This window comes from Schistocerca americana, chromosome 1, assembly GCF_021461395.2.
Source record: "Schistocerca americana isolate TAMUIC-IGC-003095 chromosome 1, iqSchAmer2.1, whole genome shotgun sequence".
Taxonomy (NCBI): Eukaryota; Metazoa; Arthropoda; class Insecta; order Orthoptera; family Acrididae; genus Schistocerca; species Schistocerca americana.
Genome location: NC_060119.1, coordinates 486,285,783 through 486,303,311, shown reverse-complemented (window position 1 = coordinate 486,303,311; position 17,529 = coordinate 486,285,783). Strand labels below are relative to the sequence as shown.

At 40.0% G+C, this 17,529-nt stretch overlaps 1 protein-coding gene across 2 annotated transcripts in view; it reads right to left on the bottom strand.

Moving 5' to 3' along the window:
- Positions 1–14,732: 14,732 nt before the first annotated feature.
- The window catches only part of LOC124604371 (GATA-binding factor C-like), a 652,859-nt gene continuing 650,062 nt past the window's right edge, over positions 14,733–17,529 (bottom strand). For both annotated transcript variants that reach the window (XM_047136473.1, XM_047136472.1), the window contains one exon: positions 14,733–16,947. In XM_047136473.1, the coding sequence (XP_046992429.1) occupies positions 16,921–16,947 (27 nt within the window). In that variant the 3' untranslated portion in view covers positions 14,733–16,920. The remainder of the gene's footprint in view (positions 16,948–17,529) is intronic.

The following is a 17,529-nucleotide window of genomic DNA, read 5'->3' as shown; positions in this document are numbered from 1 at the left end:
TGCTAGAAAACTGTCTGAGTTCTTTTCCGAAGAAGCGTCCCAGCATTCACCTTAAGAGATGTAGGGAAACCGTGGAAATCTGATGAACAAGCGATGTTTTGAATCCATCTCTTTTCAAATGCTAATCCGGTGTCTCATCCGACGCACGACCTCGCACCATTTCTTCCACTCCATAATACTATGACTATCAGGTTCTTGGAATCCAACAATGAATTCTGACACCAGAGCTTTCGCACCATTCAACTGTAGCCTATTACCTGACGTGAGCCTGTGATGGTTTTAAGTGTGGTTTAGATATATTCTAATAGTTCCATTATTACTCTCTAAACTACGAATAAGTATTATGATACTTTAGTACAGAAAGTACATCTAGTGGAGCTGTAAGCGGGAGTTGTTTGACGAACTTGAGCGTGAACGTCAATAACTGCTCTCTCTTCGAGTCAAGCGGAACTGTTTCTGCGAAAGAAATTCTCGATAAACGTGAGATGGTTTACGAAATGAGCTAAATCGGCAACATATTCAGTGTAAAATCTAATCTTTTTTTCAGTGCAGCCAGTATCAATATCAATATATCTCTCATTTGTGAGTCACTGGGGCAAATCGATATTTGACTCTACCGTGGTAATCAAAGAACTAACTGCTTTAGCCACATTTCGTGTTTCTCTAAAAATCTACAAAAGAGAATATCGATATTGTCAATGCATTATTTAACATCTGTGTGCCACTGTTCCGTTTTTCCTGCACCGCTGCAAAAATGGACTTCCAAGACCAATGTCTTCTTCAACAAAACTCTTTCTGTATAGGTTGTTTATCAGCGTGGTTGCTGTTATTACCGCAGAAAATTTGGCCTCCTTCCTATATCTGCTAACAGACTACCGTTCTAGATTTTAAGGTTTTATTATAAAATAAATTTAAAATCAGATGCGCGCCTCCGTGACAGAGGTCGCTAACACACATCTGTGCGTTCGTATTCTATTCGGAAGTCACCTGTTTGAATCTTGGGGGTGAAGGAAACTTTGACTGTCAAATTTGAAACGAAGTTCCCGATCACCAGACTTTGGACTAATGTCCTGGATCAAATTACAAACCTCTGCACAGTGCCTCTTTGACATGTTAACGGTGATCTGTCCATCGAATGAGAAAGCAGAAATCGGCGGTCCTCTTGGTGCTTCGTTAGGAGTGTGCCATGTGCCAGCACCATGTTTAACTCCCTCCCTCCCGCCTGTCATCATTATACAACATATAATATTCAACTCTCTGGATATCCATTACAGTTACCTACATTCAACAGATTTGCTTAAGAAACAGCTTTCAAACACCGCGAGAAAATGTGTGTCAATTCCTAAGGGACCAAAGAGCTGAGTTAACTGGTCCCTAGACTTACACACTACTTAAACTAATTTATGCTAAGAACATCACACACACCCATGCCCGAGGGAGGTCTCGAACCTCCTTCGGGAGGGGCCGCGCAATCCGTTTCACAGCGCCTCAAACCACGCGGCCACTCCGATCGCCAAACACCGCGAGAAAAGCAGCCATTGTTCGTGGAGGAAGAAGAATCTTTCCAGTTATGTGGCTAAACCTCTCGGTGGTTTCCAGCCAATAGTGACATAAGACTGATTATTTTCTTGTAAAATTACACTTCATTTCCTGGAAAGTATTAGTGCAGACTCATCGGCGTGGAAAAAGTTGTTCGAGTGCCCAAAACAAAATGTGGGAAGGACATTTTAAATCATTCTGTCCTCTTCTATCATTTCACGTCTATTTCTCGACGTGAGTTTCTATACTCATGGTATCGTATTAGTCTCTGAAATTAATTCGCTTATATACTAAAATTTCTGAAAACTGTTAACATCTAAAATTTATCCAAACTCATAAAATGTGTGGCAAATTTAATCAGCAAGCGCATATTAATAACGCGCAGGGGAACTATGAGCATAAGTCTAGCAACGCATTCTGGAAAGAGATATAACAGCGGAAACGCAAAAGCCTATGCCAATATGCCCTGATGGCATCAAAGAGCGCAACATCAAGGTGTAAGTGAGTCTGAATTGCCAGTTCGATCTGTCTCTGGGAAATGCATTTTTTACGTCGTTGTAACTCTATCATACTGGAGCGCGATGGGAACCAGCGGATAAAGGAGGTTCATACAAGAAGTTAAAGTATATTTATTGCTCCGTGCAGCGTAACTGGCCCATGGTATGACTGCTGTGTTACCCACATAACTGCTGTGTTACCCACATACTCATAACAGGCCACATCGCTTCGTCAACAGTGTTGGGTTGATAATGGATTGCAGCAACGAATGGGGACATGTGTGGTTCGCCCCTTCTATGTCCGGTACTTTGGGCCAAACTGGAAGTAGGTATCGTATTGTGTCGGCTTCCAGCTCACATGTGATGCTCTAATGAAATATACGCCAAACAATCCGCAAGAACATTACTCTTTGTATTCTCGTAGTATATTTAGTTACAGTGAAGTTTCTAACTCGAATTAATGCAGTACCCTCATCGAACCTCTTTCTCAAGTATCCTATTGTCTTATTACTTTAGTATGATGTGTTTCAAGTTTTAATAACTCATCCCCGCAAACATTTCTCAGACAACATGCAAGATGGTGTCTAGAACTATTAAATCACAAAAGAGGTAACAGATTTTAGTTTTTTTTGTGGTGTTGTGTTGCATAATCATGACAAGTCTAGTCTCAAAAGTCTGTTTTCATGCCATGTTACCTAATACTTCACATTTAATCGTGTACAGATCTCCGTCTAGGGCTTTCTAGTTAGCTAGTACATCAGCGCTCTTTTAGTTTTCAACAAGCTTTCATGGTTTCAACTGACCATGTTTCGTGTCCCAAAGTTACTGTGTTACCTACTTTATTCTGTCCTAGGTAAGTATTTAAAATATTTTTCACTAAACGCAGAAGAGTTCCTCCGGTGAGGAAAGCTTTGTTCGTATGTTGGAAAATACTTCTGTCTTCAACATCATTCTGCACTCTGGATAGTAGAACTCTACGTTCCAGTGCAGTAGCCTTGGTAAGTTATATTACAAATTTTACAACTCTCTCCTCTAGTATGACATGAAAGTTTCTGGTTTGTTTAACGTTTCTGTTAGGTTTGTCACAGGACAGTAAATTAATTCAGCTGAATAACTGTTTAATCCTATTAAAACTGGAACGTTTTTTGCTTTTATTAATATCGTACCTGATGTACCAGGAACTGCAAGTTGGCTGAAAGTCGACATCGATTACATAGGATTTCTTTTTATTGAATTGCTGCTGAGATACTAAAGTTTCTGACCCTTTTGTTAGAACATCAAACAGGTGTCAGTGGCCTGAAGAATCCCTGCAAATGGCTATGGAAGATGCAAGGACTGGTGGAATGAATTGTTTTAGAGCTTCCCAAGAATATGGGATCCAATATAGAAATCTGAAACGACGTCTGGTGAAGAAAGATGAAAGTAAGCATGGCATAGGCTCACAAAGTAAGCAGTATTCTATTAATTATAATGTTTTAGGTTAGACAAGAGACTATTATTACTTTGACTGTGGTATCAAAATATTCCGTTCTAAGATTTCTTCTGTTGTGTGACGATAAGTTACATGTCCGGCATAGTTGTAAAGTAGACCCGTGAATGGAAAGATCTAATACTACATTTACTAAGTGCTCTGACTAAATAACAATGTGAAGCGACGTTAGAACTCAATCCAAAATTCATTTGTTGAAAAACTCGTCTCATTGACAACGGGAACGTAGCGTTGTTTCGGTGCAAAATATTCACGTGATCTTGCTCAGTATCTTATCATGTCGCTCTCCAGTTAAGCGGTTGAGCAGTATACACTTACGGAATTATTGTATGTAAACCACAGATGGACATGTTAACGCTACCTTCTTCAACACCCTGTGAAACCCCAATGGTGAAAGGTATCAGATAAACAGCGAGTATGAAGACATTAACCTTTATCAAACTATAAATTAGGGAAAGTTAGTCGCCTAATCTCAAGTCACAGTCCTATGGTCTCTAGGAAGCATCATCAAACATGTTTCCAGTATGACTTTAGAATAATTATTTTGAACAAAATGAGATACTTAAAGAATAAATTTTAGTGTAGCTAACGGTATGATTATTGAAACCTTAGTCTGCTTAGTACCAGCACTACAATGAGGGCACGTACTTCAGAATTATTGTTTTTAATCTCTCCCTGTTTCATTCAGGAGTAAGAATACACTGATAAGCCGAAAAATTATGAGCTCTGCCCACTGACACTTTGGATGCCGCCTGGTGGCGTTGAGGGCACGTGACGCGGTAACAAAAGTATGTTAGCTGAGCAGACAGGGCCGAGAGATGACCCTAGAGAAGATATGGACTACAAATGGGGAAAGCCCTTGAGACAATCGACGGCGACAAGAGGCAGATTATTATTCCACAGACACTGTGAAGATTATCTTGAAAACTGCGAAGTTGGTCGAAATTTCACGTACTACAGTCGTGAACATCTACGGAAAGAGGTAGACGGACAGTGCAACAGCCGCTAGGCAGTAAATGGTCGGGCCGGCCAGAGTGGCCAAGCGGTTCTAGGCGCTACAGTCTGGAACCGCGCGACCACTACGGTCGCAGGTTCGAATCCTGTCTCGGGCATGGATGTGTGTGATGTCCTTAGGTTAGTTAGGTTTAAGTAGTTATATGTTCTAGGGGACTGATGATCTCAGAAGTTAACTCCCATAGTGCTCAGAGCCATTTGAACCATTTTTGGTAAATGGTTGGACGTCCATGACTCTTCACAGAACGTGGGGTTCGGAGGCTTCTCTGCTCTATAAAGTAGGATAGATGATGATCTGTTGGCACCTCCGCAGAAAGAGCACTATGCTGATGCACGCACAAGTGTTTCAGAGAACACCGTTCGTCGAATATTTTTGAGCATGGTTCTCCGCAACAGACTACTCGACGAGTTCTCTTGTTGACCTAACGGCATCGTCAATTACGAATCCAGTGGGCACGAGATCATCGGGATTCGACCGTCGATCAATGGAAACCTGTCGGCCCTTCGGATGAATCACGTTTTCGCTACACTAGGTCGATGGTCGTCTCCAGAAACGCCGCCATCCAGGTGAATGGCGGCTTGAAACGTGCAGCGCGTCACGGACGCAGGCTGGTGTGAGCAGTATTATGCTATCGGGAGACATTCTGCGGCGCTTGCATGGGACCTGTGATAGTAATCGAAGACACGCTGACAGCTGCCAACCACCTGCATCCCTTCATGCTTGATATCCTCCCCGAAGGTTATACCATCTTTCAGCAGTACGACTGTCCGTGTCTCAGACCCAGAACCTGCTACAGTGGTTTAAGGAGCGTTATAGTTAATTCACGTTGATGCCTGGGTTACCAAGTTAGCCTACGGAATCCATCGAGTCGCTATCGGGCACCATCAGCGAGTACGCAGATCAGCGAGCCGTTATTTACGCAAAATACACTACTGGCCATTAAAATTGCTACACCACGAAGATGACGTGCTACAGAAGCGAAATTTAACCGACAGGAAGGAGATGCTGTGATAAGCAAATGAATAGCTTTTCACAGCATTCACACAAGGTTGGCGCTGGTAGCGACACCTACAACGAGCTGACATGAGGAAAGTTTCCAACCGATTTCTCATACACAAACAGCAGTTGACCGGCGTTGCCTGGTGAAACGTTGTTGTGATGCCTCGTGTAAGGAGGAGAAATACGTACCATCACATTTCCGACGTTTCTGAAGAAGAGAAATTTGTTAACGTCGAGTATAGATTTAAGTGTCAAGAAGTCGTTTCTGAAAGTATTTGTATGGAGTGTAGCCATGTATGGAAGTGAAACATGGACGATAACTAGTTTGGACAAGAAGAGAATAGAAGCTTTCGAAATGTGGTGCTACAGAAGAATGCTGAAGATAAGGTGGGTAGATCACGTAACTAATGAGGAGGTATTGAATAGGATTGGGGAGAAGAGAAGTTTGTGGCACAACTTGACTAGAAGAAGGGATCGGTTGGTAGGACATGTTTTGAGGCATCAAGGGATCACAAATTTAGCATTGGAGGGCAGCGTGGAGGGTAAAAATCGTAGAGGGAGACCAAGAGACGAATACACTAAGCAGATTCAGAAGGATGTAGGTTGCAGTAGGTACTGGGAGATGAAGAAGCTTGCACAGGATAGAGTAGCATGGAGAGCTGCATCAAACCAGTCTCAGGACTGAAGACAACAACAACAACAACAAACGTTTCCGACTTTGATAAAGGTCGGATTGTAGCCTATCGCGATTGTGGTTTATCGTATCGCGACATTGCTGCTCGCGTTGGTCGAGATCCTATAACTGTTAGCAGAATATGGAATCAGTGGGTTGAGGAGCGTAATATGGAACGCCGTTCTGGATCCCAACGGCCTCGTATCACTAGCAGTCGAGATGACAGGCATCTTATCCGCATGGCTGTAACGGATCGTGCAGCCATGTCTCGATCCCTGAGTCCGTTGTGAAATCTCTCTGGTATTGCAGATAGCGGCTACTGTAGTTAGTTGCAGATGACGCTCGAGGCCGGTAATATAAACAGTTATTGTCCGTTTCGCTGTGTCCTTTATTTCTCTGTGCGGCGAATTTATATTGTACTACAGAATGTCTGAAGCTTGTAGTGGAAGTATACAAAAAAGCATGGCTGTTAAACGGAAAGTTCAGCGATTTGCCCATGTTTTTCATGCTCCGATACGTGACTCTGTGCTCCCGGTGGGAGAATATTTCGAGAAGGAGAGAGACAATCATGCAACTATATTGCCTCTAACGAAGGTAGTCGAAAGAAATGCAGACGCTTTTAAGACATGTAAAAATACTTTCGTCAAAATTTTAAGAAGAAATACTGTACAGAATGGGGAGATTTTGTTTCATACAAATGGTGGACACGCGGTAATAAGAGAAGCACAAAACCACGCATAAAAACTTGGACCCTTTTCAACAATATGCTGTTCGTCGCCACATATGTGTATGTTTCGAGAAGAACATTTGTAAGTAGGCTGTTTAGGTTTTTATGTTGGTAACGCCATGTAGCGCTCTATATGAAAATCACTGACTAAGCTGTGTGAAGGCTGTGGTTGGTTTGCATTGTTGGAGTAATATTCGCCATTGTAGTGTTGGACAGTTGGCTGTTAACAGCGCGTAGCGTTGCGCATTTGGAGGTGAGCCGCCAGCAGTGGTGGATGTGGGGAGAGAAATGGCGGAGTTTTGAGAGCGGATGATCTAGACGTGTGTCCCTCAGAGACACAGTAAATTTGTGAGACTGGATGTCATGAACTGCTATATATATTATGACTTTTGAGCACCTTTAAGGTAAATACATTGTTTGTTGTCTATCAAAATCTTTCATTTGCTAACTATGCCTATCAGTAGTTAGTGCCTTCAGTAGTTTGAATCTTTTATTTAGCTGGCAGTAGTGGCGCTCGCTGTATTGCAGTAGTTCGAGTAACGAAGATTTTTGTGAGGTAAGTGATTTGTGGAAGGTATAGGTTAATGTTAGTCAGGGCCATTATTTGTAGGGATTATTGAAAGTCAGATTGCGTTGCGCTAAAAATATTGTGTGTCAGTTTAGTGTTGATCAGAATAGGTAAAGAGCGAAATGTCTGAGTACGTTCAGTTCTGCTCAGCTGTTTGAAAATCAAATAATGTAAGAGGTTTATCTGCATAGTAATTCATTAAGTTTTCTAAGGGGACGTTTCACATTCAACTATAAAAAAAAAAGTGTGTTACTCTTGGAGAGGCAGAGTTATTCAGTGGTAGCAAGGCGTCTTTGTTAATGGTTGTTAGAGCCTACAGTTTTCGCTACAAAAAAAATTAATGGACGGAAAATTATAACGGCGAGAGATGAACTGTAGCGTAGCGTTCTAGATTTTCAAGGAACTTCGCTAAAGTGCCGTTTGAAGACACTGTGTGGCTCCTCAAAACCTGGATATACACCGGTCATTCTGTCAGAAAACACTGGATAGATGACGGCGTATGTAGAAGTTCTGCTGTTCCCGTGGAAATGGCTCAAGAACTATTGTGTTACACTATTGATCTGCATCTGTATCGTGCTTAATTTTCTCCTCCTTTTTAAATCAAGGAAAACAAGCGACTGCCAAGAGGAGATGAACAAGCGAGATAGTTTTCTGAAGTGGTTCATGGGACAACTATTGGAAAACCTAAATCGGTAATCTATTTTTGTATTGGATAATGCCTCCCCCCGCCCCCACCCCCTACCATTCATTTACTAAAGATAAAGCTCCAACGAAAAAAGCCGACAGTGTTGAATGACTGAAACGCCACACTGTAAAAATTCAGGAAGACTTTGTAAGGCACAGCACATAGAGGAAAAAAAAACAATCGACAGTTTCAACAGTATGTTCTGGACGAGGTAGCTAATGAACGTGGTCACAGTCTTCTGAGGTGTCCACCATACCACTGCCACTTCAACACCATCGAAACGATTTGGATACAGATTAAAAATTACGTGGCAACGAAACACAAAAGCTTCACTGCGGCAGAAATTCAAAGAGTGTTAGAGGAAGCAGTGGCACAGACAGCGCCAGAGAATTGGAATGATGTTGTGCGCCATACAGAAAAGCTTGTTAAAGAAGCATGGAAAAGTGGAGTGAGTTGAGAGAGTTATATTGAAAATGTAATTATGTCCTCGGGCAATTCCAGTTACTTGTCCAATGACCAGAGTTCAGGTTTACTATGTCAAGGAATAAAGTGATTCTGAAAGAAGTGGCACTTACCCTCTGCTTTCATTCGTCTTTATTTTTGTGTTTGTGTTTCGTATTTTTGACGGAACGGCGTGTACTGCATTTGCACAATAAATCTAATCTTATTATTAAGGCATACTCCTCTACACAAATATAAAACTCTACATGCACACTGCAGCGGTTGGTAAGTACTCAAGCAGTTGATATTATTTTAATGTTGTTAGTTATTGAGTTTACATGAACGATTCAGATCCATTTTCACACGCCTCTCGTGTCGAATACAACAGAACGAGATTTATTCTGATTATTGTTTCGATATAAAAATGACAGGATCACGATGTCATTTTACACACGGGAGTGCGTCTGTTAAGCCACAACGACATTACGATCCTATAAAGGGAACTCAATACCGTTAAAATAACGTTCAAAGGCGGCGTGAGAACGTAGTGCTGTAACCATACTGCGCCCGCACGCACTGGGGAATCGACATCGCGCCTTTCCACGCTCAACAGTGCTCGCTGTCAATCACTCTGTCATTCTGATCCGGGCACAACGTTTTTAATGTTTCCACCTGCTTCTTTAACTTTCACACTATACACATTATAATAATTTTACAATCTTATTCTTGAGTTATGATTCGGTATGCCACCTCACTGAAACTGAAAGAAATCTTTCAACGCCTGTGCATATTAGATTTTGATATTGTCTTACGTCAGTCTTGTTAAATACTCACACGTATACATATGCAGCTGATTCGTGCTTGGTAAAAGTTTGTGTTTGACTACAGCAGATCGTTATGATTACTACGTAATGAAACTGTGTTATGACTACATCTTACAACTGGTCCGTTATTTCGGTCCCATTTCGTCTCATACAATGTGTATGGACACATTGAAATGTACTTAGCCTCGTGAGGATTGGTCCAGGTAGTTGTAGGAGTCTCTTGTAATGACGAAGACCCCTAGATTGAAGAAATTTGGGCACGGAATTCGAGTTCCGGCCTCCCACGTGGTATCAGCGAGTAGAACAGTCAGGAGAGGGTAAAATAATATTTCTGCACTACGTGCCCTTCGCCACACCCCATGGTTCGCAGAGTACAGGGGAAGACTGATACCCGATGATCACAACCAATTTTGTAAACATCATTTACCGTGCACACTCACCAGCAAGCGGGAAGGCATACTTAGGAGAGGACGGTACTGGTGTAAAGCAAAAATCATCAACTTTGGTATTTCATTAATTTGTTAATTATTCTGTAATTTACCTTTTCAACCGTATCAATAACCAATGACAGACGCCGTTTTTGACCCTGACCGTATCAGTCTGACTCGTTCCAGTATAACAACCTACAGAAACTTATTTTTGTCCACGCTTAAGAGTAAGGTTCTAGGACGCAATGTATCCTCTGTTGAGAATGTTGTATGCAACAGCTCTCTCTCTCTCTCTCTCTCTCTCTCTCTCTCTTTCTCTCTCTCTCTCGCATTCATAACAAATCCTCTCATAGTGCAGCCACTCAATACTTCTTCACCAAGTTTTTGTTTCCATGTACTTGATTACCTACAGTGTTTTGAGTAAGAGCAACGTAAATAGCGTTTTGAGTCAGTGCAACTTAATTTCATAGTGGCAGTTAAGAAAACATATTTGTTGTCCAAAATTACCTTAAACGACAAATGTTTGTGTTTGTGACGATACATATTCTTCCAGCCTCTTCGTTAGTCGTCTTTTTCCTTCTGTATCTCATCAAGCATACCTCTTAATGCTATGAAATGTAAAACTTTGACGAAAGCACTGGACAAAATTGAGTAATAAAACTAAACTGTTGAATGAAATTCAGGAACAAAATATATCAAAGTTTAATCACCATTAAAACGCTTTGTTCATAAATACATACATATTGTTTACTAATGTGCTGTTGTACATTTATCTTATACCCGTCTCAACACCAAAAAAACACCAACTATGATTTTCAAAAGAACAAGGGCAGTGGAAGAATCTGTTGCATTCAGTGAACGTATTCTTACCCATAAAAAGCCTTTTTTTTTAAGTCTGAACTTTGCTCTTTTCAAAAATAAATTTTATTGCCAAGTGTTTAAATGATCACTGAGCCACAGTTTCTATACATTTCTTCTTAGTACCCGATTGATGTATTTGTGCATGCCAAATATGCGGCACTTCAAATAGAAATTGTACCATTCCTTTTCCACATGACTGCCCCCCCCCCCCCCCCCCCCGTTTTAATCATCAAAGGCATCGTAAAATAGACCTCAAGGCCAAGCAGATAGCGAGCATGCTGCGATGAGTACTTACCTGGAAATCGAAAAGGATGAATGAAGTGCGTAAAAATTTCCTTCTCTAGCCGTCACGGAACTGGCAAAAAGTCTTAGTCACTTTAGAAATGGAGGGAAGTATACGGGGTAGGAAGGGGGGAGGAGGCTAAGAATTGGAGATGGAGACCGAAGGAACAATACAACAAGCAGGGTCCAATGAATGTAGGTTGTAGGAGTCATTCGCAGACGAAGAGGCTTGCATAGGACAGAGTAGCGTGGAGAGCTGCATCAAACCAGCATTCGTATTGAAGACCACAACAAAAACAACAACAAACTTATCATTTACTTGCAACTCAGGGTTATATTATTGGTTCAGCCTTTCGCACACTTTATAACCATGGGGTACATCAACCCTGTCAACGTTTGTCTTAATTTGAAACATAAGGAATAAACAAATTCTAAAAATTATTCAGAAGGTCTTCGTGTAATTAATTTGATTGGCGTGATGCAGTACTCCTCTCTTCCTGGCCAACGCAAATCTTGTCTCTGTACGAAGTACACACGTCGTCTACAAACTGACCGACCTTTTCTTAACTCTAACGCTTTTATTTCTTCTCCCTTCAGCTTTTTCCAGCTCTGAGTTAACCACTACTGGGCGTATCAAGAGTGTCTGATCTGTTCCTTATTTTGCTAAAGTTCTCCATAAGTTTCTCTCCTGCCTCATTCCTTCCTGTACCATTTAGTTTTACACTCTACAAGTTCATTGAAAGAATATCTTCTGAGGATCCCGCCTTCAGGAAAACGCAATTGCTTCTTATTCATTATTTTGTATCCACGATTCGATGGCGTTGCGGTATGCTTAGTCTTAGTCTCCTTAGTTCAGTTAGCACAATATTTGGCTTCTCCTGTTGCTTTCTGGCTCATTTAACGCAGGAGTTGATTTAATACACGTTATGACCGCGGTTCTTCATCCAAACTATTAGAATTATTTTTAGTTATTTTTAGCCGTCCATATTTGAGTATGTTACTGTAGTTTTTCTGAGTGAGTGACGCACTGCAACACGAGCAACCTATTGTGCTGCTGACTAAAAATACATAAAACCACTGAGAATGACGAAATAATTACGAAACAGTGCATAAAAGGACACTGAGTTTCGCTAAATGTGGAATCCTCAAACATAGATTCACTTTTAATGAAATACAGGTCTGTATAATGAGCGATACGCGGAAGCAAAATTTCAAGATGAATATTTATCTACCTACTTTTTGTTGAATTTTCTCCTTTACAGGTACATTTCAAATAGTTGCTTTTTCGAAATTTCCGTAATCTGTGTTTCACTTCCGTACTTACATCGTTTGTTAAATAAAGCTTTCTGTGAGGGCGCCAACCCACTACTGATGTCTCTTTTGTTTCAATCTAGTGCATCATACATATACTCGCAGTTTCGACATAGGTACTGTTAATAACTCAACAGTCTGGATATCACGGAATTCCTTTTCGCCGGCCGTGGTGGCCAAGCGGTTCTAAAAAAAAAAAATGGTTCAAATGGCTCTGAGCACTATGGGACTCAACATCTTAGGTCATAATTCCCCTAGAACTTAGAACGACTTAAACCTAACTAACCTAAGGACATCACACACACCCATGCCCGAGGCAGGATTCGAACCTGCGACCGTAGCAGTCCTGCGGTTCCGGACTGCAGCGCCAGAACCACTAGACCAGCCAAGCGGTTCTAGGCACTTCAGTCTGGAACCGCGCGACCGCTATGGTCGCAGGTTCGAATCCTGCCTCGGGCATGGATGTGTGTGATGTCCTTAGGTTAGTTAGGTTTAAGTAGTTCTAAGTTCTAGGGGACTGATGACAGAACCATTTGACCCAATTCCTTTTCTAATTTCTTATTCACCAGATAGTTCCATTAATTATCCATTTTAATTAATAACTTCATATCCCATTTACTTTTAAGAAGTAACGAGTTCATTCGTAGTATTTGGTACCACCCAATGTTTATTAATGATGTCTGGTTGATGAATTAACTGAAAAAGGTTTGAGTCCATTTTTGTTCATTTTCTAACGCTAAAGCTTTTAATATTTTCTCATTTGTATGTAGCAAACTGTAAGGAGAGTATTGCACCTTCAGAATAGTGTACCTTGAAACACCCTGTTTTTTGTTCGGTATTTCCAACTAGTGGGTGATTTTAGAGTTACATGCTTGAAAAATGTTCTGGAGGCCATCGTAACCAATATCTGGCATTTTCTGCTGTTTTTATTTTTGGGAGATACCAGCTTGTGTTGGGTGTAGCTTTTGTAATTATTTTTAGTTCTACATATGTAAGTGATGCATAATATATTAAAACTATTTGAAAGGTGTTGTTAATCCTTCAGCAACAGAATTTTATGGTGAATAAAATACCATATGCTTTTAAAATTATTTATGTAACATGTGGACAGTTTCGCCTCAATTTGTGGGTCGTGCGCCATCATGCACCTTGAAATGGAAGTGGGTATTCTACCATGAAACACGTAATATTTTCAAATGAACTTAGCTTCCTCAAAGTCTTAATAATTCTACTTGTCTTGAAAATGTAAATTTGTGTTAGTTTCCAATACCTTCTGTTCAAAAGTATTTTCAACTTTTAACTGGCTTTTGATAAAACTTCTACTTAATTTGATTTCGTTTACTTATTATTGGTATGCAGTGGAGCAATAATGTAACAGACATTTAAACACAGTTTTCACAAGATTTTATCGAATGCAACACTAATGAATTTCGATAGAATATTTGTTTCTAAGTACATGATCGTGTTGTACATATTTTTTCACATGTGGAAAAAGCTTACTTTTCCGGAGCAGTTTTTGTAGTTTCCGAAAAATATTTAACCACAAAGAAGTGAATGACATCATTTAACAATGAAATCAGAAAATAAATTAAACTTGTGTTATGGAGGTGGCTAGAGAAAAATGAGTGAAAAGCGTTGAAAGATACAAAACTGTTTCCTATAGCGTACAGAGTAGTTAATTTTTGCGTTTACTTTTGAAATGGTGAAGGACGCTTCTCATTTATAATTTCCTATGTGATTTGTTCTTTTACGAACTATTTGAACTGGAAAACGTATGAGAAAGGTCAAAAGGATTTTGCATCACGATAAGTCGTAATGGTTAAAAAATTGTTTTGTTTTCCTATAAAGGCGATTTAAGTTTCGTAAATGAGCTAAAGCTGGAATCTCTTTAACCGTTTGAAATAATACGATGTAGACACGAATGACTTCTTTTTCCCCGAATATAATTGTCGTACATCACAAAACCATTTTCTTTCTGGTTTCAAAGAATTTTTATGCTTCTAGAGGAGACTGCACTTAAATTTAAGGATTTACTAATAAAAAGACAGGACGTCGATTGTTTTCGCTTTATGCCATTTTACACGATATTTAATCATATATACATTGCTACAAAGAATGATGTTTTAAATAAAAAAAGTATGTGGTGGAAATGCATAATTTCAATTCTTCAGACATTCATGGTGGTGGGATATTACATATATGTACATATATGCACGCATACACACATAAGCCAGTATACAGTGACATGTAGACAGGCGTATGCGTAAATATACATAGATACATAGGTTCTAAAACGTCCACAATAAGACACACAAATGTTACGCACGGTCAACCCGTGAGAGTGCTCGCACAACAACCACACCGAATCTCACGCACAGAAATACTGTACACACTTTCCACACTAAAATGACACTTTATTTAAACAACACAACATCGAAATATTTGAAATAATACTCTTCGGCCATTTCACTCAGTGAGCATATTCAGGAGTAAGTAGTCGTTAGAGCTACTACTGGAAAGACATAATCATTACAGAGATGTTAGTTCTGTCTTCACATTCATTCTTTCTTGCTTGCTTGTAGAGTTACATCATGACGTGACACAGGTTATTAGTGCCATTGTCCGAATGGCTATCCTCTCACTCAGTGCAATTTCTAAATGTTGCTGTTTTGTCAGTTGGCTTTTGCAGCTGATTTTTACAATTCAGTTTATACATCATTATGCTAGCTTAAGAGTTTTCTAATTTCTCTCAGTTTTCAACAATATTAAGCTTTTCTTTATACGTGCAGAAAACAAAAACCTCTGTGAATGGTTATTTTGCATTAGTGGTCAATGAGCATCCGTTGAAACTTCCAGTTACGTGTGCAAGCAAACTACAATCAATATTTTTAGTTTACTGGCAACAATATAACATTTTTGACTAAGTACAAAAATATGGAAGCATTTGCTGCTGATTATGTTAAAATTGTATTCAATTATTGTTTTAATGAAGGCTCAAATGGCACCAGTGGTAAATAAATAAATGCATATTTTGTTAATTTCTGCACAATCAAACAAAGAGACCCCCAGCCTGATGCTGTAGATTTTGATGTATGTGTTATCTATTTCCAGTTTATTATTTCAGTAATGGAGAATAACACGTTCATCAGGGAATGGATAAATTTGAGATTTAATTCTGTCTATGTGCATCAGGAATTTAAGGAACTCTTGGCCTAACAACAGTGAGTTCCGAAAAATGAATGCTTAACCAATTAGGAGTAAAAGGAAAGTGCATTGCTGCAACAACTGTGTGTGTGAAATTTATGCGCTGAGTACACATCGCTGAAAGGGAGAATATTGTCATTTCGGTCGGTTGCACTTACGTGAATAGACTAGAAAGTTATAGCCTTGAGAAAAACAAAATGGATTCAACTCCCTGAATATGCTACACGAATGAAAATTAATAGTACTGTGTAATACATCAATTTCAATAAATAACAACTCGGCTGATCCATAATGTAGCAGATACATTTTCAGTGTTTTTCTCTTTTCATTTGTATATATATGTGTGTGTGTGTGTGTGTGTGTGTGTGTGTGTGTGTGTTTGATATTTCATCACAAAAATATTAGTGTACATATGAAGTAAATTTGTTATCTTCAGTTTTCTTCACATCGTAGAAACGTAACGGTGACTGAAAACGACGAAAGACATGCGCACACGCCTTGAAGATTGGTTTTTATTTGTATAAAGAGAGAAACTTTAATACTATCGTAATGAATATTGTTTAAACGGTAAGTGCGTACAATTGATTCAAAACAGTGACTCAATTTCCATTATCAACAACAAGAGGACACACTTGTATTGTTACTTAAAGCGCTACAACAATCTATGTAATGACCATCGCCATTTCCGTCTCTTTTTCGCAAAATTAACAAGACAAACAGGAAAGTTTTGACTGCATTTTTGCTTGTTACATTGCTTAAAAACAAATTCTGCAACACATACAAAATATAAAGTCGTGAAATCGTCTGCAATAAACCTGATACTTGATTTCGTTCATTTTTTAGCTTGTTTCACAATTCTTAGTCAATTCTCTTTACACTAGCTTATTATATTTAGATATATAGATATTAAGAAATATGTTGATTGCACACATAAAACGTAGTCACGTCCACGGCGTCCATTGGGAGGGAGCGGGAACAGAGAGGGGCAACTCACAATCTCTTTGCTCTGATAGACATTTCTTTTCTCAACTCTTTGTACTTGGTTAACTTTTTTAGTTTTAGAGCCGCACGCGGCAGAACCGACGAACTGCAGTCGTTTTTGTCTCTTTGTCTACGCACAATGGACAGCAAGTGTTTTCATTGTCGCAGTACCAGAGCTAGACGATATTTTAGTCACGATTGGGTATCACAAGGGGTCCCGCAAAACTCTCGTTTCAGCGCTTCCAGGAAACGACAACAGCATTGTTGCGGGGTGACAGGTGATCCTCGTCATAGGAGAAGGTCCGATGGCGGCGGTAGCCATAGGGGGTTGTCTCCGCCGAGAAACAGCGCCGCGTCGGGGGCAGCGGCGAAGTCCGGCGGCTGCGGCCCGAGTTATCACGTGTACTCTGCCCGCCAGCTGGTCTGCAACACAGGGGCAAATGCTCGTGTTAGCAACTCCATCTCAGCACGCAGTCTCAACTGCAGCTGACGTTATAGTTTACACAGGTTATTTTCTGTATCTGTTTACAGTCATTGCGACTCGTTTTTCAGCACATGAAGGGAACAACTGACGAATAATACTAATGGAAATAATTCACTCTCCTTTTTTTCTGTAAACAGCAGTTCCATAGTCATAGTTTACCGTTTTCCTCTATTTATTTATGTTTATTTGTTGCCTATTTGAAGAAACGCGGGTCTCGAAACAAGTATCTGTGAGCTGCTCGGTTTGCAGCGCCGACACCACTCCCGAGACGACAGAAGTAGGTGACCAGTGACAAAAGTTCAGTAGCAATCCCTTATGAATCATATTTTTGAAGGATACGGTTGAATGAATGAAGGTAGTTAAACAGTAATAATCAGCCAAGAAAGTAATATATGAAAGTCAAGAAGAAATCTCTGAAACTACTCGGCAGAAATGCAGCAGTACGTGGAAGAAAAGCGGATTTGAGAACCTGTACATTCAGGAGCAGAAAGATGTTACTAAATGAATAGGCCGGACAGAAT